At 38.2% G+C, this 24,230-nt stretch overlaps 1 protein-coding gene across 1 annotated transcript in view; it reads left to right on the forward strand.

Moving 5' to 3' along the window:
* The window catches only part of HEPACAM2 (HEPACAM family member 2), a 94,571-nt gene that overhangs the window by 50,501 nt on the left and 19,840 nt on the right, over positions 1 to 24,230 (forward strand). The window contains exon 4 of the mRNA XM_053712975.1: positions 3,733 to 4,029. Coding sequence (XP_053568950.1) covers positions 3,733 to 4,029 — 297 coding nt within the window. The remainder of the gene's footprint in view (positions 1 to 3,732; positions 4,030 to 24,230) is intronic.

Here is a 24,230-nt window from a genome sequence, read left to right on the forward strand (position 1 = left end):
ATAATATGCAGGGGTCAGCGATAGCGGGGGCGGCAGATTAGGGGTTAATAAGTGTAAGGTTAGGGGTGTTTAGACTCGGGGTACATGTTAAAGTGTTAGGTGCAGACATAGGAAGTGTTTCCCCATAGCAAACAATGGGGCTGCGTTAGGAGCTGAACGCGGCTTTTTTGCAGGTGTTAGGTTTTTTTTCAGCTCAAACAGCCCCATTGTTTCCTATGGGGGAATCGTGCACGAGCACGTTTTTGAGGCTGGCCGCTTGCGTAAGCAACTCTGGTATCGAGAGTTGAAGCTGCGTTAAATATGCTCTATGCTCCTTTTTTGGAGCCTAACGCAGCCTTTATGTGGACTCTCAATACCAGAGTTATTTTTATGGTGCGGCCAGAAAAAAGCCGGCGTTAGCTTTTCGGGTCCTTACCGACAAAACTCTAAATCTAGCCGTAAGTATTTTTGTGACATTAAATAATTTGTACTTTTGTATAAAAGAGTGCTGAAGTCTCTGTATTTTTTCTAGAAATCATATTGATTGATGTTAGATTTCTCTTTCTTTTTTTTTAATATATAATATAAAATGCAAGGTAGCATTTTTTAGGAGATAAATAAGGTGGAGGGCCCTGTCAAGAGTTGCACTGATGTAAATCAGATCTCATGAAGGTGAGCTACAAAACAGCTAGGCTCGTAGGTTTACATGCTAAGGGGTTAAAGGGGATGACAAAAGGAGGAGAGGGACTGGGGAAAGAAAGGTTAACGTATATTTTATGCATCCCTGAAAAATAGAGTTTTTAAGGAGTGCTTGAAACTTTGAAAACTAGGGGAGAGTCTTGTGGAGTAAGGCAGAGAGTTCCACAGAATAGGGGCCATTCTGGAGAAGTCCTATAGATGAAATTGTGAGGAAGGAGGTCATGAGCAGAGCGAAGGGGACAGGAGGAAGAATATCTGGAGACAAGGTTTGAGATATAGGGGTAGATTTATCATAGTGCGAGGGACATGATACAATGTAGCGTATCATGTCCGCTGCACATCGATAAATGCCGACAGCATAAGCTGTGTGCATTTATCATTGCACCAGCAGTTAATGTGAGCTGCTGGTGCAATGCCGCCCCCTGCAGATTCGCAGCTGATCGGCCACTAGCAGGGGGTGTCAATCAACCCAATCGTATTCGGGTTGATTTCTGTCCGAGGCCTCAGAGCAGGCTGACAAGTTATAGAGCAGCAGTCTTTAGACCGCTGCTTCATAACTTCTGTTTCCGGCGAGCCTGAAGGCTCACATGGAAACAGGGGCATCAAGCTCCATATGGAGCTTGATAAATCGGCCCCATAGAGAGGAGCAGTGTTATTGAGAGCCTTGAATGTCAGAGTCAGGATTTTGTGTTCTATTCTGGAGGCTATAGGAAGCCAGTGAAGCGATTGGCAGATAGTTGCAGCAGATGAGGAGCAACATGTAAGGAAGATCAGCCTGACAGAGGCATTTATTATGGATTGTAAAGGATATAGATGGTAGCTACGGAGACCAGAGAGGATGGAGTTGCAATAGTCAAGGAGGGAAATGACGAGAGAGAGTGGATTAAAATCTTAGTTATGCCTTGTGCGAGGAAATGGCAAATTTTGGAGATGTTTTTAAGGTGGATACAGCAAGAACTGACCAAACACTGGATGTGAGGAGCGAAAGAAAAATTAAGGGGTAGATTTATGAAGCAGTGGATGCTGCAATCTACCCCCCGTAGTTTCAGGTTCCCCTAAAACATAAATGTTCCTTAACTCGTCTGCCACCTCTGAGGTGGCGGTCAGCAATGATCCCATTGGCCGCGAATGTGCAGGGGGCAGTATTGCACAAGCATTTCACACAAAATGCTTGTGCAATGATAAATGCCGACAGCGTATGCTGTCCGCATTTTTCCATGTCGGGCGGATTTTGGAAGAAGGGGGTGAAATAAGGAGCTCAGTTTTTTTAGATTGAGCTTAAGCTAATGAGAGGACATCCAGGATGAAATGTTTGAAAAAATAGTTAGTGACATACGTTAGCAAGGTAGAGGATAGGTCTGCAGCAGAGAAATAGATTTGGGTAGCATCAGCCTACAAATGATAATGAAACCTGTGGGACTTTATTAAGGATAAGGAACCAAGGAATGAAGGATGTGTATATACTAGCCTCTCCAGAAGTTTTGAGGCAAGGGGGAGTAGGTAAATAAGGTGGTAACTGGATGGGGAAGACAGATTGAGAGAAGGTTTTTTGTGGATAGGTGTGACTAGTGCATGTTTAAGGGATGAGGGAGATATACCAGTGCTGCGGGAGAGATTGAAAATATGTGTGAGGATTGGAGTAAGAGTAGAAGAAAGGGAGGGGAGCAGTGTTCCCTCTAAGGCCAGTTTTGTGAGCGGCCCAGCAGTGAAACAGTTAATAAAGGAACCACACCTTGCAGTCAGCATTATGTAATGTTTACTAATTGCTCTAATTAACTGTTTCACTGCTGGGCTGCTCACAAAACTGGCCTTAGAGGGAACATTGGAGGGGAGTAGTTGTAAGGGGATGGGATCAAGGTGAAAGGTATTAAGTTGAGAAGAAGATATAAGGGCAGAAACTTCTTCCTTGGTAACAGGGGCAAAAGAGCTGAATTTGTGGCTTTGTGGGTTTCGGATGTTTGCAAATGGTTGAAGGGGTTGGAAAATGGTAGTATGTTGAGAGATTATTTCCTTTCTGATGGAATCAATTTTGTTGATGAAGTGAATGTTAAAATCTTGAGCTGACAGAGAAGTGGTATTACTTACAGTTCTCTTTTGTTTTGGCATTTGAAACTTTGGACTATAGTTACTCCAGTGTACACATCTAATCAAGGGTGTAGGGTGTATTATTATGTAAATGTTATACTTTTTAAAAAATTAGCAACATAAAAATTAGAATATTTATAGGTTATGATTATTATTTTTTTGTTACAAATCACAAACTTACCAAACTGTCACAGCTAAGGGTACCTAAGGTTAAAAAAAGGACATGTGCCACTTCACAATCATGAGGCATTCTGTGGGCCAAATATAAGCCTGGGGACTGCATTTTCTCTTGAGCTGGACAGTTATTTTAGTCAGGAATATAGAATGTTATATAGTATTGGAGATTTCTCCTCTGTGAAATGCATAAATTGACAAAAAGGTTGTGTAGCAAGCCCCATTCATTGTCAGTAAAGCACCAGTATTGCTGATATGAAATTATAACAGTACAGAAGTCCTATGAATGTAAGGGGTTCCTTCCTTGAGTGGGCATTTATAAATATTGCAAGTTGGAAGTTTTAAAAATATATTAGTAAAAATGGAAACAGAAATAAAGGACCAGAGGCCTAAACAAAATAAAAAAAATTTGAATTATGAAGGTCACGCGGGAAAAGCATATACACATAGACACTAATCTCTGGCCGTGTCTTGCTAAAGAATGGCATGTGACATAGCCTGCTGCATAATTTACATTTTGTGTTTAACCACTTTACAGGGGGTAAAACACATTGTTATAAATTATTTTTGGCTTAATAATAAAAAAAACATTATGTATCATTAGTAAAGTTTTAGGAATCAAAACTATTACTATTGTAAGCCAATTTTATGGCCCCTTAATGACAAGTCCCAATACCATGATGTTACAATCCATTTTTTTTAAATGTCTTACTATACTATAAAATATTTACAAATAACAGCATTCTGAACCTATATTTCATATTATAGTAAAGTTCTATCTTCTTTTTACAACAGATGGCCCCTATGAACTAACAGTGAATTCAGATAAAGGACTTAAAGTTGGAGAAGTATTCACAGTTGACATAGGAGAATCTGTACAGTTTGATTGTTCAGCTGATTCTAACCCTCCAAACACATTTGCATGGATCCAAAGGACTGAAAATTCAACAGAGATCATCAACTATGGACCATACTTTAAAGTTCTTTCAGAAAAAGTTGGGCAAAAGACATTGGATTATATGTGCCGGGCATACAACAATATAACTGGAAAACTAGATGAAACTCAGTTCACTGTTATATTAACATCTATAGGTATGAAACTATGAAATGCAACTTACATTACAAAAGAATCACACCTTACATGTTTACATATGCAAATTAAACTAGATTATGCACTAATTGTTACATGTTCTAAAACTGCTCAGTACTGAGTCCATAGATGTAATACACTTCTTTGCTAAAAAAAGAGAACTAATGTTTCAATGCTGTTAAATGCCAAGACTCAAATAAAGGAAACAAAATACTTTACAGTTTGAAAAGCAGAGAGCAGAGAGTGACAGAGAGGTAGAAGGGGTGGGGGATAAAGGGGCCGCTTTATAAATCCCAGAATGACCCCTAATGTATCTGTTTCTTAAGACTGCTGCACCTTAACTCATACACCTCCTCTGAGGCTGCGGTCTGCATTCCGCCCGATCGTGTATGATCGGGTTGATTGACACCCCATGCTAGGGGCCTATTGACATAAAATCTGCAGGGGGCGGCATTGCACAAGCAGTTCACCAGAACTGCTTGTGCAATGTTAAATGCCGACAACATATGCTAACTTTACTAATGATACATAATGTCCACCAGACAGCGATGTCTGGCGGACATTATCCAGACAGCGGATCACGTCTGCCAGACATTGATAAATCGGCCCCAAAGAATTCAAAAGTAATACAGTGAAAGAGATTAAGTAAATTCTTGTAGAGATGGAATTAGGGTTGCAGAGAGTTTTATTCTAAGGAACCACAGACCATTATATTGTAAATATATTATGTTCTAAAATATATGCAAAACAAACATATCAGTTTCCAAAATCAGTTACCACCATGCCAATTTTCAGAAAAATCTATTTAGCCAGCTAAGCTCTTGAAGTTGGTAAAGCTCTACATTTTATGTCAAAATTATTTTGAAAAATGCACTGTTTAAACTAATATATCTTACGAAAGCTCAACAAATTAACCTGAAAATCTCCAGTCATTAGCACGTGTAAAAACCACACTATATTACATAACACTTTGGGGTATATTTATTATTGTGCAAGTGGACATGATACGATGTAGCGTATCATGTCCGCTGCACATCGATAAATGTTGAAAAAATTATAATTGCACCAGCAGTTCTTGTGAACTGCTGGTGCAATGCCGCCCCCTGCAGATTTGCGGCCAATCGGCCGCTAGCAGGAGGTGTCGATAAGCCCTATTGTATTCGATCTGGTTCATTTCTGTTCGCGGCCTCAGAGCAGGTGGACAAGCTATGGAGCAGCGGTCTTTAAACCATACGGAGCTTGATAAATCGCCCCCTATAGCTGCATTAGTACAAATGGCGTTAATGTCCATTTACACAAAACAAAGAAGAGAAATATGGTTAAAGAAACTCATGAATGGTTATTTCTACTTAAGAAACTATTGCAAATTATGTAGAAATGTCTCATAAGTAATGCAATATTGTATTTTATATGTATCGTATAACATAAATTTGGAGGCTGCAGTCAGTTACAGTTTAATCTAATATGCATAACATTATACTTGTCACATACGTTGTTAACACAATACAATGGGACAGTTACACACATATATATATATAAATATATATAAATATATATATACACACACATATATACATCCAAACATTTCCCCCCTTTGCCAACAAGACAGGCGACTGACAAAGTATTAGGTTTTCACTAAATTAAACAAACTGGTTTGTCCTGAATACACAGCTAAGTCATTTATTATTAAAGTAAACACATGTGGCAGCGGCTGTTTGCTGAAAGGGACTCTGTGCAATCAGCACACATGAAATTTTCTTTGGGAACAGGTATGAGTGGGCAGTGACAGTTGTACAACAGCAAAGCACAGTTTCAATCAATATATCAAATTATTACAAAACTAATGTCAACACAGACCTGGGATACAATGAATGTAGCAGTGTGTTATAGTGCACTGTTACCAGCCACTAACAAACAAAGTCACAATAGTAAAAAAACCTGCTGTTATTACTACACTCTTTTTTAATTCCAAATAAAAAAAAGTTCTCTTAGTCAAGATGGTTATTTTGAATTTAGATATACAATAACAGTGTTGTATACATTCGCCTAGATTACGAGTTTTGCGTTAGAAGCTGTGCGGTGCTAACGAGCAGTTTATGCTCACCGCTCACTTACAGACAGCGCTGGTATTGCGGGTTTTTAGAAACCCGGCGTTAACAGCAAAAAAGTGAGCGAAGAGCAAAATTTTGCTCCACATCTCACCTCAATACCAGCGCTGCTTATGTTAGCGGTGAGCTGGCTAAACGTGCTCGTGCACGATTTCCCCATAGGAATCAATGGGAGAGAGCCGGCTGAAAAAAAACCTAACACCTGCAAAAAAGCAGCTTAAAGCTCCTAACGCAGCCCCATTGATTCCTATGGGGAAATAAAAGTTATGTCTACACCTAACACCCTAACATGAACCCCGAGTCTAAACACCACTAATCTTACAATTATTAACCCCTAATCTGCCGCCCCCGACATCGCCGCCACCTACATTATATTAGCAACCCCTAATCTGCCGCTCTGGACACCGCCGCCACCTACATTATAGTTATGAACCCCTAATCTGCTGCCCCCAACATCGCCAAAACCTACATTATATTTATTAACCCCTCATCTGTCGCCCCCAATGTCGCCGCAACCTAACTACATTTATTAACCCCTAATCTGCCGCCCACAACGTCGCCACCACTATAATAAAGTTATTAACCCCTAAACCTAAGTCTAACCCTAACCCTAACCCCCCCTAACTTAAATATAATTTAAATAAATCTAAATAAAATTACTACAAATAACTAAATAATTCCTATTTAAAACTAAATACTTACCTATAAAATAAACCCTAAGCTAGCTACAATATAAATAATAAATAATAGGTTTATTTTTATTTTACAGGCAAGTTTGTATTTATTTTAACTAGGTACAATAGTTATTAAATATTTATTAACTATTTAATAACTACCTAGCTAAAATAAATACAAAAGTACCTGTAAAATAAAACCTAACCTAAGTTACAATTACACCTAACACTACACTATAATTAAATTAGGCCTAGATTTGGAGTTTTGCGGCCAAAGGGGTGCGTTAGCTACGCGTGCTTTTTTTGGCTGCACCTTTTAAATACCGCTGGTATTTAGAGTTCACAGAAGGGCTGCGTTAGGCTCCAAAAAAGGAGCGTATAGCATATTTACCGCAACTGCAACTCTCGATACCAGCGGTGCTTACGGACGCGGCCAGCTTCAAAAACGTGCTCGTGCACGATTCCCCCATAGGAAACAATGGGGCTGTTTGAGCTGAAAAAAAAAACTAACACCTGCAAAAAAGCAGCGTTAAGCTCCTAACGCAGCCCCATTGTTTCCTATGGGGAAACACTTCCTAAGTCTGCACCCTAACATGTACCCCGAGTCTAAACACCCCTAACCTTACACTTATTAACCCCTAATCTGCCGCCCCCGCTATCGCTGACCCCTGCATTTTATTATTAACCCCTAATCTGCCGCTCCGTACACTGCCGCAACCTACATTATACCTATGTACCCCTAATCTGCTGCCCCTAACACCGCCGACCCCTATATTATATTTATTAACCCCTAATCTGCCCCCCACAACATCGCCGCCAGCTACCTACAATAATTAACCCCTAATCTGCCGACCGCATCTCACCGCTACTATAATAAAGTTATTAACCCCTAATCCACCTCACTCCCGCCTCAATAACCCTATAAGAAATAGTATTAACCCCTAATCTGCCCTCCCTAACATCGCCGACACCTAACTTCAATTATTAACCTCTAATCTGCCGACCGGAGCTCGCCGCTACTATAATAAAGTTATTAACCCCTAAAGCTAAGTCTAACCCTAACACTAACACCCCCCTAAATTAAATATAATTTAAATCTAACGAAATAAATTAACTCTTATTAAATAAATGATTCCTATTTAAAGCTAAATACTTACCTGTAAAATAAACCCTAATATAGCTACAATATAACGAATAATTATATTGTAGCTATTTTAGGATTAATATTTATTTTACAGGCAACTTTGTATTTATTTTAACCAGTTACAATAGCTATTAAATAGTTAAGAACTATTTAATAGCTAAAATAGTTAAAATAATAACAAAATTACCTGTAAAATAAATCCTAACCTAAGTTACAATTAAACCTAACACTACACTATCAATAAATAAATTAAATACAATACCTACAAATAACTACAATTAAATAAACTGCCCCAAATAATTCAGCTCTTTTGCCTGGAAAAAAAAACATACAATATCCCCCCCAACATTACATACAACCCACCACCCACATACCCCTAATCTAACCCAAACCCCCCTTAAATAAACCTAACACTAAGCCCCTGAAGATCTTCCTACCTTATCTTCACCACGCCGGGTTCACCGATCGATCCAGAAGAGCTCCTCCGATGTCTTGATCCAAGCCCAAGCGGGGGGCTGAAGATGTCCATGATCCGACTGAAATCTTCATCCAAACGGGAGCTGAAGAGGTCCATGATCGGGCTGAAGTCTTCATCCAAACGGGCAGAAGAGGACATCCGGACCGGCAAACATCTTCATCCAAGCCGCATCTTCTATGTTCTTCAATCCGATGACGACCGGCTGATCTTCAAAACCTCCAGCGCGGATCCATCCATCTTCACCGACGACTTCCCGACGAATGACGGTTCCTTTAAGGGACGTCATCCAAGATGGCGTCCCTCGAATTCCGATTGGCTGATAGGATTCTATCAGCCAATCGGAATTAAGGTAGGAAAATTCTGATTGGCTGATGGAATCAGCCAATCAGATTCAAGTTCAATCCGATTGGCTGATTGGATCAGCCAATCAGATTGAGCTTGCATTCTATTGGCTGATCGGAACAGCCAATAGAATGCGAGCTCAATCTGATTGGCTGATCCAATCAGCCAATCGGATTGAACTTGAATCTGATTGGCTGATTCCATCAGCCAATCAGAATTGTCCTACCTTAATTCCGATTGGCTGATAGAATCCTATCAGCCAATCGGAATTCGAGGGACGCCATCTTGGATGACGTCCCTTAAAGGAACCTTCATTCTTCAGTTGGACGTCGGAAGAAGAGGATGGATCCGCGCTGGAGGTCTTCAAGATGGAGCCGTTCGTCATCGGATAAAGATAGAAGATGCCGCTTGGATCAAGATGGTTGCCGGTCCGGATCTACTCTTCTTCCCGGATAGGATGAAGACTTTGGAGCCTCTTCTGGACCTCTTCAGCCGCCGCTTGATAGAAGACTTCAGCCGGATTATGGATCGCCAGCCCCCGCTTGGGCTTGGATGAAGACTTTGGAGGACGGATCGGTGAACCTGGTATGGTGAAGATAAGGTAGGAAGATCTTCAGGGGCTTAGTGTTAGGTTTATTTAAGGGGGGTTTGGGTTAGATTAGGGGTATGTGGGTGGTGGGTTGTAATGTTGGGGGGGGGATTGTATTTCTTTTTTTACAGGCAAAAGAGCTGAATTATTTGGGGCATGCCCCGCAAATGGCCCTTTTCAGGGCTGGTAAGGTAAAAGAGCTTTGAACTTTTTTAATTTAGAATAGGGTAGGGCATTTTTTTATTTTGGGGGTCTTTGTTATTTTATTAGGGGGCTTAGAGTAGGTGTAATTAGTTTAAAATTGTTGTAATATTTTTCTAATGTTTGTAAATATTGTTTTATTTTTTGTAACTTAGTTCTTTTTTATTTTTTGTACTTTAGTTAGTTTATTTAATTGTAGTTATTTGTAGGTATTGTATTTAATTAATTTATTGATAGTGTAGTGTTAGGTTTAATTGTAGATATTTGTAGGTATTGTATTTAATTCATTTATTGATAGCGTAGTGTTAGGTTTAATTGTAGATAATTGTAGGTATTTTATTTAATTCATTTATTGATAGTGTAGTGTTAGGTTTAATTGTAACTTAGGTTAGGATTTATTTTACAGGTAATTTTGTATTTATTTTAACTATTTTAGCTATTAAATAGTTCTTAACTATTTAATAGCTATTGTACCTGGTTAAAATAAATACAAAGTTGCCTGTAAAATAAATATTAATCCTAAAATAGCTACAATATAATTATTCGTTATATTGTAGCTATATTAGGGTTTATTTTACAGGTAAGTATTTAGCTTTAAATAGGAATAATTTATTTAATAAGAGTTATTTTTTTTCATTAGATTAAAATTATATTTAATTTAGGGGGGTGTTAGTGTTAGGGTTAGACTTAGCTTTAGGGGTTAATCCATTTATTATAGTAGCGGTGAGGTGCGATCGGCAGATTAGGGGTTAATAATTGAAGTTAGGTGTCTGCGATGTTAGGGAGGGCAGATTAGGGGTTAATACTATTTCTTATAGGGTTAGTGAGGCGGGAGTGAGGCGGATTAGGGGTTAATAACTTTATTATAGTAGCTGTGAGGTGCGGTCGGCAGATTAGGGGTTAATAATTGTAGGTAGGTGGCAGCGACGTTGGGGGGGGCAGATTAGGGGTTAATAAATATAATATAGGGGTCGGCGGTGTTAGGGGCAGCAGATTAGGGGTTCATAGGGATAACGTAGATGGCAGCGGTATACGGAGCGGCAGATTAGGGGTTAAAAATTTTAATCGAGTGGCGGTGATGTGGGGGGACCTCGGTTTAGGGGTACATAGCTAGTTTATGGGTGTTAGTGTACTGTAGAGCACAGTAGTTAAGAGCTTTATGAACCGGCGTTAGCCCAAAAAGCTCTTAACTACTGACTTTTTTCTGCGGCTGGAGTTTTGTCGTTAGATTTCTAACGCTCACTTCAGCCACGACTCTAAATACCAGCGTTAGAAAGATCCCATTGAAAAGATAGGATACGCAATTGACGTAGGGGGATCTCCGGTATGGAAAAGTCACGGCTGTAAAGTGAGCGTTAGACCCTTTCCTGACTGACTCCAAATACCGGCGGTAGCCCAAAACCAGCGTTAGTAGCCTCTAACGCTGGTTTTCACGGCTACCGCCCAACTCTAAATCTAGCCGTAAATTACCTAAATTAAATACAATTAATTACAATTAAATAAAATTATCTAAAGTACAAAAACAAACAAACACTAAATTACAGAAAATGATAAAGAAATTACAAGATTTTTAAACTAATTACACCTAATCTAATCCCCCTAACAAAATAAAAAAGCCCCCCCAAAATAAAAAAAGCCCTACCCTACACTAAATTACAAATAGCCCTTAAAAGGGCCTTTTGCGGGGCATTGCCCCAAAGTAATCAGCTCTTTTCCCTGAAAAAAAAATTACAATTCCCCCCCAACATTAAAACCCACCACCCACACAACCAACCCTACTCTAAAACCCACCCAATCCCCCTTAAAAAAAACTAACACTAACCCCTTGAAGATCACCTTACCGGGAGACGTCTTCACCCAACCGGGCAGAAGTGGTCCTCTAGACGGGCAGAAGTTTTCATCCAACCGGGCAGAAGTGGTCCTCCAGACGGGCAGAAGTCTTCATCCAACCGGGCAGAAGTGGTCCTCCAGACGGGCAGAAGTCTTACTCCAGACGGCATCTTCTATCTTCATCCATCCGGTGTGGAGCGGGTCCATCTTCAAGACATCTGACGCGGAGCATCCTCTTCTTTCCACGGCCGACGACTGAATGAAGGTTCCTTAAGATGTAGTCATCCAAGATGGCGTCCCTTCATTTCCGATTGGCTGATAGAATTCTATCAGCCAATCGGAATTAAGGTAGAAATAATCCTATTGGCTGATGCAATCAGCCAATAGGATTGACCTGGCATTCTATTGGCTGATTGGAACAGCCAACAGAATGCCAGCTCAAACCTATTGGCTGATCCAATCAGCCAATAGGATTGAACTTCAATTGAAGGGACGCCATCTTGGATGACGTCATTTAAAGGAACCTTCATTCAATCGTCGGCCGTGGAAAGAAGAAGATGCTCTGCGTCGGATGTCTTGAAGATGGACCCGCTCCGCGCCGGATGGATGAAGATAGAAGATGCCGTCTGGATGAAGACACCTGCCCATCTGGAGGACCACTTCTGCCCGGTTGGATGAAGACTTCTCCCGGCTTCGTTGAGGACTTCGGCCCGGTTGGGTGAAGACGTCTCCCGGTAAAGTGATCGTCAGGGGGTTAGTGTTAGTTTTTTTAAGGGAGGATTGGGTGGGTTTTAGAGTAGGGTTGGTTGTGTGGGTGGTGGGTTTTAATGTTGGGGGGGTATTTGTACTTTTTTTTTACAGGTAAAAGAGCTGATTACTTTGGGGCAATGCCCCGCAAAAGGCCCTTTTAAGGGCTATTTGTAATTTAGTGTAGGGTAGTGTTTTTTTATTTGTTTTTTTTCGTACTTTAGATAATTTTATTTAATTGTAATTAATTGTATTTAATTTAGTTAATTTATTTAAATATAGTGTAGTGTTAGGTTTTATTTTAATGTAACTTAGGTTAGGTTTTATTTTACAGGTAAATTTGTCTTTATTTTAACTAGGTAGTTATTAAATAGTTAATAACTATTTAATAACTATTCTACCTAGTTAAAATAAATACAAAGTTGCCTGTAAAATAAAAATAAACCCTAAGCTAGATGCAATGTAACTATTAGTTATATTGTAGCTAGTTTAGGGTTTATTTTATAGGTAAGTATTTAGTTTTAAATAGGAATTATTTAGTTAATTGTAGTAATTTTATTTAGATTTATTGTAATTATATTTAAGTTAGGGGGGGTTAGGGTTAGGCTTAGGTTTAGGGGTTAATACATTTAATATAGTGGCAGTGACGTTGTGGGCGGCAGATTAGGGGTTAATAAATGTAGGTAGGTGGCGGCGATGTTAGGGACGGCAGGTTAGGGGTTAATAATATTTAACTAGTGTTTGCGATGCGGGAGTGCGGCGGTTTAGGGGTTAATATATTTATTATAGTGGCGGTGATGTCCGGTTCGGCAGATTAGGGGTTAAAATATTTATTTTAGTGTTTGCAATGTGGGGGGAGGGCCTCGGTTTAGGGGTTAATAGGTAGTTTATGGGTGTTAGTGTACTTTTTAGCACTTTAGTTAAGAGTTTTATGCTACGGCGTTGTAGTGTAAAACTCTTAACTACTGACTTTTAAATGCGGTACCAGGCTTGACAGGAGAGGGTCTACCGCTCACTTTTGGTCAGACTCGTAATACCGGCGCTATGCAAGTCCCATTGAAAATATAGGATACGCAATTGATGTAAGTGGATTTGCGCTATTTCCGAGTCTGGCCAAAAAAGTGAGTGGTACACCTGTACCTGCAAGACTCGTAATACCAGCGGGCGTTAAAAAGCAGCGTTAGGACCTCTTAACGCTGCTTTTTAACCCTAACGCACAACTCGTAATCTAGGCCATTGTTTTTAGAGAATATAACACTATAGAAAAACAAAAACGTATATTTATGACTTTGGTTGCCACCCCACATAAGGCCAGAATCGTGAAAGCGATATTTGTGCTCCGCTGAGTAATACCAGCGCACGCTAATGTAGTTGCTGGGAAGCATTGCGCTCACAAGAGCATGCTTCCATAGGCGCCAATAGGAGCCTCGTTCTCATGCCGTATATACACATATTAACACATAAATATATATGTATATAAGGATATACATATATATTTACTGGGAACATACAGTTCCTATAAACCGCAATGAAAAGACACTTTTCAGTGCCATTTTATTTCTAACAACCCACTTCCGCCAACTTTACCCCAAAATACTGCCTAGTGCAGTTTTTTTTATAAAAAAATAAAAATGCTACAATTTTTATTTTCCTATAGAATACACTAGACTGTATTTTGGGGGCATTTGGGGCACATTTATTCAATTTTATAAGCACTAATTGCTACTGAGAGCTCGTGGTAGCAATAATCCGGCACTTGCAATGGCTGTTTTTTTAGCGTGCGCCTGCTTGTGGACGTGCGATAAATTAGCGCCCCACTTGTAATCGAGTCCATAATGGGTCAGATTACAAGTGGAGCGCTATATACTGCTTTAATGAAAGTAATATTAGCGCTCTACTGTGTAATACCAGCGCACATTAGCTAATGTGCGCTGGTATTACAAGTTAACAGCAATGCGAACGCAAGCTTGCATTCACATTGCTGGGAGCATTGAAAAAGTATATACATACTTTATATATGTATGTGTTAATATGTGTATATACACATATTAGCACATAAATATAGATGTATATAATCATATACATATATATTTTCTGGGAACACACAGTTTCCATAGACAGCAATGTAAAGGCACTTTTCAGTGCCATTTTTTTTCTAAAAAAAACCCACTCCCGCCAACTTTAGACCCCATTTTTTTAAATTAAAAACTATAATGCCCTCTATTTTGAGCGCATTTGGGTAACTTTTAGAAAAATTTTCTGAGCCCTAATTGCTACCGCCAGCTCGCAGTTGCAATAACCAGCCACTTGTAATGGCTGGTTAATTATCGTGCACCCGCAAACAAGCAAATTTGCCCATTTGCTGCTGCACGATAATTTAGTGCTCCACTTGTAATCTAGCCCAATGTGTCTTTTATTGGAGGTAGATTATATATATATATATGCAGCGCTGCGGAATCTATTGGCGCTTTATAAATAAAGAATTATAATAAGAATAATATATATATATATTATATATATATATATATATATATATATATATATATATATATATATATATATATATATATATACCGGTAGCCCTCAGTTTACGCCGGGGTTAGATTCCAGAAGGAATGGTTGTAAATCGAAACCGTTGTAAATTGAAACCCAGTTTATAATGTAAGTCAATGGGAAGTGAGGGAGATAGGTTCCAGGCCCCTCTCAAAATTGTCATAAGTAACATCTAATACATTATTTTTAAAGCTTTGAAATGAAGACTTTAAATGCTAAACAACATTATAAACCTAATAAAATAATCACACAACACAGACTTCACTTGCATTTTTCTGCAAACAGTTCTTTCTATGCATTCCAATCTGGACTGATTTATAGACAAGAAGATCTTGTTCCTTTGAAATCTGCTCGATAGCTCAGGTCTGGTTAAACTGATTAATTTCAGCTTGCTTGGCTTTGCTGCAACACAAGCGGACAGCTCCACCTACTGGCTATTTTAATAAATGCACTGCTTCTCAATGCTTTTCAATAGCAGTCACATGACTGGAAAAAAAGGTTGTTATTCTGAAACGGTGCAAATTGAACCGTTGTAAAACGAGGGCCACCTGTATATATATATATATATATATATATACACACACACACACACACACCTTTATATGAGCAGACTCCTCAAAAACAAACATTTAAGTACTCAGTGGTCTTTATCTAGAGGATTAGATGTACAATTATTATCAGCAAACAATGCTGCTAACAATAATTAAAACAAACTCACACTGCAAGATTTGCTTTACCTAAACACAACAGAAAAATAATGATATAAATGTATGGTATAGGGAAATAGCTGATTTTAGTGTATATAAAAAGGCATTTCAATCTTTACTATATCTTTCTATTGTGCTAACCCTTAGATAATTGGGTAATTATGAGGCTTTTATATTTAGTATTCTGGGGTTTCTTATATAGATTTCTGATAAAGTTTAAAAAAAAGCAAAGTTAAGTATAACTATAACATAGTTTGTGTCTCACTTATGTCGGCAGATGGGTGAATGCAGACCAACATCCCAACATATTACAAAGGTCAATCAATACATATCAAAGTACCCTCTGATACTCTAAGCAATCACAGCACCTACAGGTAATTTGTGGTTACTTACAAGATAATCCCAGGTGAATAAGGGAGAGAACATAAGCAAATTTTATAAGACTTCTAACCCCATATGTAAACAAAGATATTGAAAGAAAAAAATTATATGAGAATGCGAAGAGAAAACAGCCTGATCCTATTGCTGTACCTATTAATATAAAAGCCAAATAAAAGCAGTTAAAGGGACACAGAACCCACATTTTTTTCTTTCGTGGTTCAGATAGAGCATGCAATTTTAAGCAACTTTCTAATTTACTCCCATTATCATTTTTTCTTCGTTCTCTTGCTATCTTTATTTGACAAAGAAGGCATCTAAGCTAATTTTTGGTTTTGGACTCTGGACATCACTTGTTTATTGGTGGGTGAATTTATCCACCCATCAGCAAGAACAACCCAGGTTGTTCACCAAAAATGGTCCGGCATCTAAACTTACATTCTTGCATTTCAAATAAAGATACCAAGAGAATGAAGAAAATTTGATAATAGGAGTAAAATAGAAAGTTACTTAAATTTCCTACCTCTGAATCACAAAAGAAAAATGTTGGGTTCAATGTCCCTTTAAGGCATATTTGCAGCTGCATGTGACACCCACACTCAACCACACCTTCCCCTGCCCACACCCAGTCACCTTGCCCACCAGCCACATCCTTTATACCTGCATAGCAAAGCCAGCACCATAACATCCACAGATATAAAGAAGAAACGTGTACCAGCTGAAGATTTACTAAAAAATATAAAATGTTTTCTATATGTACAGAGAAAAATGGGCATAAGAGTTTTATGTTAGGTGAACTTGAGTAATTCAACACTGTGCAACAGGAAACAAACCAAGTTTGAAATGTAGAATCGCTAGAGCTAAAAAGTCCAATGTATTCCTTTCACATTAAGGTAAATAGGAAAAGAGAAAATAAATTGCCATAGCATAATTCTGTATTGTAATGTGTTTTTACAATGATAAGCAATGGTAGTCACACAGGACTGAGCTACTATAGCTCAGTCCTAAATGTAGCCACTAATAAGCAAGCGCTATCCAGGGTGCTGAACCTAATATAGGTCGGCTCCTATGCTTTATATTCCTGCTTTTTAAATAAAGATAGCAAGAGAACAAAGAAAAAATGATAATAGGAATAAATTAGAAAGTTGCTTAAAATTGCATGCTCTATCTGAATCATGAAAGAAAACATATGGGTTTAATATCCCTTTAATATTAACAGTAAAGCACAGAACTACATTAAACTCTAAGGGTCAGAAAATATTGTTGCCACACTCAATTAAAATCCATAAAGATAATAGTTAAAAAAAAAAACATGGAGGAAACAGCAAAATCTGTTTGATGTGGCTGTTTTATCCATGTTATTTATTTTTTTTTTTTCTTCAATAAAGTGTTTATGGATTTGAATTGAGTGCGGCAACAATACTTTCTTATCCCGTGGCTTTTGAGTTTGGTTCTGGCTCATCAGTTCCCTGCATCCCGCTTTTAATTGTGGGTTACTGACCTGACACTCACTGACTTATGTTCACCTACCCGCTGGATTTGCAGCAGTGGTTTTCTGTTTGGTACATGAAGATCTCTACTACTTGCGCAACAGAGTGCTCAAGTGATATCCAGTATGAATTTTACTGCGCACCCCATAAAAGTCTACTATGTGAGGGATTTAGCGCACCTGTGCTATCCCACATGCAGATGTTAGTGTGCCCTAGGTTATTGCTTGAGCAATTAAAAAAAAACTATAGTACAATAATGAAATGCTCAATTGCATTAGAACATTAATTTCTTGCCATTTATGTCCCTTTAAAATATTTTAATAAAAGCGGATTCAAAGCTGATAAATCTGGTTTATTGGATCATAACAAAGGTAAATTATAATAAACATATAAATAACCTTTTATCATTTGAACATCAAGTGTAACAACTCAACCTTCAAACCTATCCTAATCATTTCCTCATTTTGTTAGAAAGAATGAAGAACTGAAACTAGGAACAAAATGGAAAACACATTATGGATATCTTTTTTTTTTTAGCATAATATCAAACACAATCCACATTTCTTTAGTCAAAGATAAAGTAATACAAATATTTTACATACACTATAGAACTGTATAGTTTATTAATATGGGAAGTTTTATGCAGTAAACATAGACATTAAGGAAGAGATTTACCAAGCAGCGTTTCTTGTGTGTCTGCATTTAGCGATACAGGGCGGACATGATTCGATATATCCAATCATGTCCACACGGGGTTTGATAAATAGAACCCTAAAAGTAGAGTTAAATGTTTGATTAATTAGTAATTAACACTTTTTCAGTTTTACATCTATAACTCTGCTTTTAGATTAATATCAAATACAATCCATTTTTTAAACATAACATAGCAACAATAAAATGCTCTAATCTGATAAATCATGTTACTATTGTCCCTAGTGCTTGAACAAAACTATGTGGTCAATCACAATCCTTTAGAAAAAAAAATCTAATTATTTATTTACAAAAATCTCCATATTATAATTATAATCATCAGTTATTTGTAGAGTGCTAACAGTTTCCGCAGAGCTTATAGACTAAGGTGGTAATTTTCTGTTAAAAACTATTAGATACGTTTTTCAAAAGGATTGTGATTCTATATTTATAGTTCAAACAGAATGCACCAGTTCAAGCAGGTTCCGATCCTCTCATCCCCAACAGTGGAAGTGAACCCGCTAGTGAAAAGTCATCCACAGACCTCCAGCTGTCACGGAGTGCCGTAGCAGTGGCGGAATCATACCACAAAAGCAACAGTGCAATGGAGAAAAGAGCAGGCACTACACAGGGGTACTGTGTAAAAACATCCATATTTATTGAAAACAAATAAAACAGCCAAAGCTGAGAGCACAAACTTGAGCCAAAAATAGAGGCAGACAGACAACAGGCACGACGTTGTGATCAATACATTTGGATGTTTCCTGTGAGGGCCAGTGGACCAGTATTCAAATACTGCACCTTCTCAGAGAGATGACAATGGCATTTTTGCTTCTGCTGATGTAATTTGTGCCATACAAGCCACTGCTGACTCTCTGAGAAGGTGTGGAGTATGAATACTGGTGCACAGGCCCTCTCAGCATATGTGTGTATGCCGCAGAAAACAGTAATAACTTTTACTAGAAGCATTTTTGCTAATGGAAGTATATTGCAAAAATGCTTCCATTTCAATTTGAAATTCCCCCATGCACATTTAATTTTTTTACATTTCTATCCCTTTAAGTACTTTTTTTTGTCCTGATGTTATGTTAATGTATAATTCAGAATTAAAATGCTTTCTGCTTTTTCACATACAAAAATGTATAGATTATTCTATACAATATACTTAGTCCATTGTCAATTATTTAAATGTTTTAAATACACTCAAATCAAATTAGAAATAGAAGATCTGCATAACTTTCAAAATCAATATCAACTTGAAATAACTTACAAATTTGATATAATTCCAAACAAAAAGAAATCCAGCGAACTCGGGCTTCAAACAAAGGGTGAGTTTATTGAAATCATAGATTCAATAGATTCCAACATAGTAAGAACCAAAAAAAACACTTAAATGAGGGTGGTAAAAGTTAAATGAAAAAGAGCTTAGTAATTGCGCTGTGACCTTAGGCTACCAGTCGGTCTTACGCGTTTCGGCTGGAAAATGTAGCCTTAATCATAGACCTTAGAGTGTAGCCTGTGTTATGCCTTAAAAACCTATTGTGGTAATAGCTAAGGATAAACAGCTGGGGTCACAGCGCAATTAATCAATTAGTGTTATCAACAGACTGATTGGAGGACACTTCACTTCATTTGAATAGGTTGTATCTTAGGACATATTTCTGTTTTGTATTATATATACTAATATATTGACTGCAAAATGTACATATAAACATTTTAAACTGCAGTACTCTTTTTCTTGTAAGATTCATCAAACAGAAAAACATATAACAGGGGTGTCCAAACTTTGCTCTCCAGAGGTTTTGGAACTACATTTCCGATGATGCTCAGCCAGCATTTTATCTAGCTGAGCATCATGGGAAATGTAGTTCCAAAACCTCTGGAGAGCAAAGTTTGGACACGCCTGACATATAACTATCAAATGTTAGATTTGATCCCGGCAAATGGGCACTCTCCATGATAGCTCAGAAGACATAGTATTTTAAACAAAATAGCATCCATAACATGAATATGTGTATATGCAAACATATAAATTTATAAGCACTTTGAACTGTAGTGCTCTTTTCCTTGTAAAAATTGTTAAACAAAGAAATATAATTAGTAACTATCAAATTTGTTCATATAAATGAACTTGCCCTGGAATGGTTTAAAGGGCAAAATATTCTAAACCTTACAGCATCAATAACTTAAATTATATGTAATTCTACATCATTGTATCAAAACAACATGATATAAGTAACTTAGTCTATATGCTGTTCAACATTATTATATATAAACTTTAAAATGACATTGCTCATTATCTATACATATATACATGTGTTAATCCCAACTATTTGCTATCCTTCACTGTAACTTTATATGTCACTATACCCTACTTCCAGAAATTAATGATGTCTCCTGCTATATTAAAGCCTTTTGGACGTCTGGTCTGGAGTGTAAAGATCCAGAAATTTGATATAATAAATATTTTAACTTGGTAATGAAATCTGCACATATTTACCTAATTTATGTTAGCTATTTTATTATACAACAAACAACATAAAACATGCCAATGTGAAGTTTATCTTGCTAGATCTACTGTCATTTCATATAGTAAAGCTAGGATACACTAGATTGTGAGATCTTTCCCAAATTTCATGATGATAGGTACAGAAGTTTTTGATGTAGCTTTAGGCCTCATTCAAAAATATCTTAACATCTGTATTTTCTACTTTTCATGGTAAATAATGGTATAAACCTATACAGAACAACATTGTTTATAATTTTATTTATTTGTGTGTGTGGGGGGGGGGGGGGGGGGGCAGAAGTAACCAATGGCAAAATGCCACATCACAAATCAATATGTTGTTTAGTCATATAAGACCAGTTTCACTGCCTCAGTTTTGGCTGATTTTCTAGACTAACATACACTGCATGTGCATAATAAGCTGTGAGCACAAAAATATTAGTGTTGTCACAAAGTTAAATCAATGTTGCTCCTATTCTTGTGCTGGTATTATAAGTTGAAATGTTAGTGCGTGAGCAAAAGACTCAGGAGGCTTAACATCTGGGGGACGGACATTATTTATTATGTATAAATATGAGTGTAATGCTTTATTTAAATGTGTTTTCCATGTATTTCGTTAAACTATTTTTGTAGCCCTATCACTTTACTTCAGGGCTCAAGTTGAGTTACCTTTTTTAGCGCTATGTGTTGCGCTCAAGCTTTCAACTTGTAATTTGAGCCATGTTTAGCTCAGTGGCGATATCTATTAAAAGTACAGGGTACGCTAAACCTTCTCTGGTAATTCTTCTTTACCATGGACTTGTAATACCAATTTGCGCGCTAACCCTAGTGCTGTTCAGTGATATTGATAGTGAACCCTGCGTTATCAGTAGTGCTCCACTTGTACTTTCGGCCTATGGCCTCTAGTTATCAAGCCGTCAACCACAAATACGGTTGAATTCTGCAGCGTATTTGTGGCGAGGCTGATTCGCCTTAGTTATCAACCCCTACTGCCCAGAAAAAGTAGAATATAGTGATGTAAGCTTCCATCCGCCGGACTCAGTCCAACACAGATTGATGCTTACGTCACTACAGATGTTCCGAACGCAAGTTCGGCACAATCTGACTACTTTTGGTAGTTATCAAACTACTACCAGGTACGCTCGCCACTATTCCAGGCCAGCGTACCTGGATTTCAATCCGCCGCCCTGAAGGTGGCGGATCCCATAGGAATCAATGGGAGTCTGACCATAGCGAAAGCTCATGTTCGCTGCTGCCTGATATCCCATTGATTCCTATGGGAAACGTCTGCACCTAACACCCTAACATGTACCCGAGTCTAAACACCCCTAATCTGCCCCCCCCTACACCGCCGCAACTAAATCAATTTATTACCCCCTAAACCGCCACTCCCGGACCCCGCCGCAACTATATTATACATGTTAACCCCTAAACCGCCACTCCCTGACCCCGTCGCCACCTACATTATACATATTAACCCCTAATCTGCTGCCCCCTATACCGCCGCCATCTACATAAACTTATTAACCCCTATCCTGCGGATCCCGGACCCCGCCACAACTAAATAAATTGTTTAACCCCTAAACCACCGCTCCCGGACCCCGCCGCCACCTACATAATACCTATTAACCCCTATCCTGCCCCCCTATACCGCCACCACCTATAATAAATGAATTAACCCCTATCCTGCCCCCCTATACTGCCGCCACCTATAATAAATGTATTAACCCCTATCCTGCCCCCCCTACACCGCCGCCACTATAATAAAATTATTAACCCCTAAACCTAAGTCTAACACTAACCCTAACACCCCCCCTAACTTAAATATTAATTAAATAAATCTAAATAATATTACTCTTATTAAATAAATTATTCCTATTTAAAACTAAATACTTACCTATAAAATAAACCCTAATATAGCTACAATATAACTAATAGTTACATTGTAGCTATTTTAGGATTTATCATTAAATTAATTAAATAAATTAGCTACAAATACCTACAATTAAATACAATTAAATAAACTAAATTACAAAAAAAAAACAAACACAAAATTACAGAAAATAAAAAAATATTACAAGAATTTTAAACTAATTACACCTAATCTAAGCCCCCTAATAAAAATAATAATAAAAAATAATAATAAAATTTCTATATTACAAAGTAATCAGCTCTTTTACCAGCCCATAAAAGGGCTTTTTGCGGGGCATTGCCCCAAAGTAATCAGCTCTTTTACCTGTAAAAACAATACACCCCCCAACATTAAAACCCACCACCCACATACCCCTACTCTAACCCACCCAAACCCCCCTTAAATAAACCTAACACTACCCCCCTGAAGATCTCCCTACCTTGAGTCGTTTTCACCCAGCCGGGCCGAAGTCTTCCGATGGGGCAGAAGAGAACATCCAGACCGGCAGAAGTTTTCATCCTATCCGGGCAGAAGAGGCCATCCGGACCGGCAGAAGTCTTCATCCTATCCGGGCAGAAGAGGACATCCGGACCGGCAGACATCTTCATCCAATCGGCATCTTCTATCTTCATCCATCCGACGAGGAGCGGCTCCATCTTCAAGACCTCCGGCGCGGAGCATCCTTCCTGGCCGATGGACTAACGACGAATGCCTGGTCCTTTAAATGGCGTCATCCAAGATGGCGTCCCTCAAATTTCTATTGGCTGATAGGATTCTATCAGCCAATCAGAATTAAGGTAGGAAAAATCTGATTGGCTGATGCAATCAGCTAATCAGATTGAAGTTCAATCCGATTGGCTCATTGGATCAGCCAATCGGATTGAGCCAATCAGAATTAAGGTAGGAAAAATCTGATTGGCTGATGCAATCAGCTAATCAGATTGAAGTTCAATCCGATTGGCTCATTGAATCAGCCAATCAGATTTTTCCTACCTTAATTCAGATTGGCTGATAGAATCCTATCAGCCAATCGGAATTCGAGGGACGCCATCTGGGATGATGTCATTTAAAGTAACCGTCATTCGTCGTTAGTCCGTCGGCCAGGAAGGATGCTCCGCGCCGGAGGTCTTGAAGATGGAGCCGCTCCTCGTCGGATGGATGAAGATAGAAGATGCCGCTTGGATGAAGATGTCTGCCGGTCTGGATGTCCTCTTCTGCCCAGATAGGATGAAGACTTCTGCCGGTCTGGATGTCCTCTTCTGCCCCATCGGATGAAGACTTCGGCCCGGCTGGGTGAAGATGACTCAAGGTAGGGAGATCTTCAGGGGGTTAGTGTTAGGTTTTTTTAAGGGGGGTTTGGGTGGGTTAGAGTAGGGGTATGTGGGTAGTGGGTTTTAATGTTGGGGGGGGTTGTATTTTTTTTTACAGGTAAAAGAGCTGATTACTTTGGGACAATGCCCCGCAAAAAGCCCTACATTACTTTGTAATGTAGAATAGGGTAGGGACTTTTATTATTTTGGGGGGTTTTATTTTATTAGGGGGCTTAGATTAGGTGTAATTAGTTTAAAATTCTTGTAATATTTTTTTATTTTCTGTAATATAGTGTTTGTTTTTTTTTGTAATTTAGTTTAGTTTATTTAATTGTATTTAATTGTAGGTATTTGTAGCTAATTTATTTAATTAATTTAATGATAGTGTAGTGTTAGGTTTAATTGTAACTTAGGTTAGGATTTATTTTACATGTAATTTTGTATTTCTTTTAGCTAGGTAGTTATTAAATAGTTAATAACTATTTAATAACTATTGTACCTAGTTAAAATAAATACAAAGTTACCTGTAAAATAAAACTAAATC

This window comes from Bombina bombina, chromosome 5 (genome assembly GCF_027579735.1).
Source record: "Bombina bombina isolate aBomBom1 chromosome 5, aBomBom1.pri, whole genome shotgun sequence".
NCBI classification, from domain to species: Eukaryota; Metazoa; Chordata; class Amphibia; order Anura; family Bombinatoridae; genus Bombina; species Bombina bombina.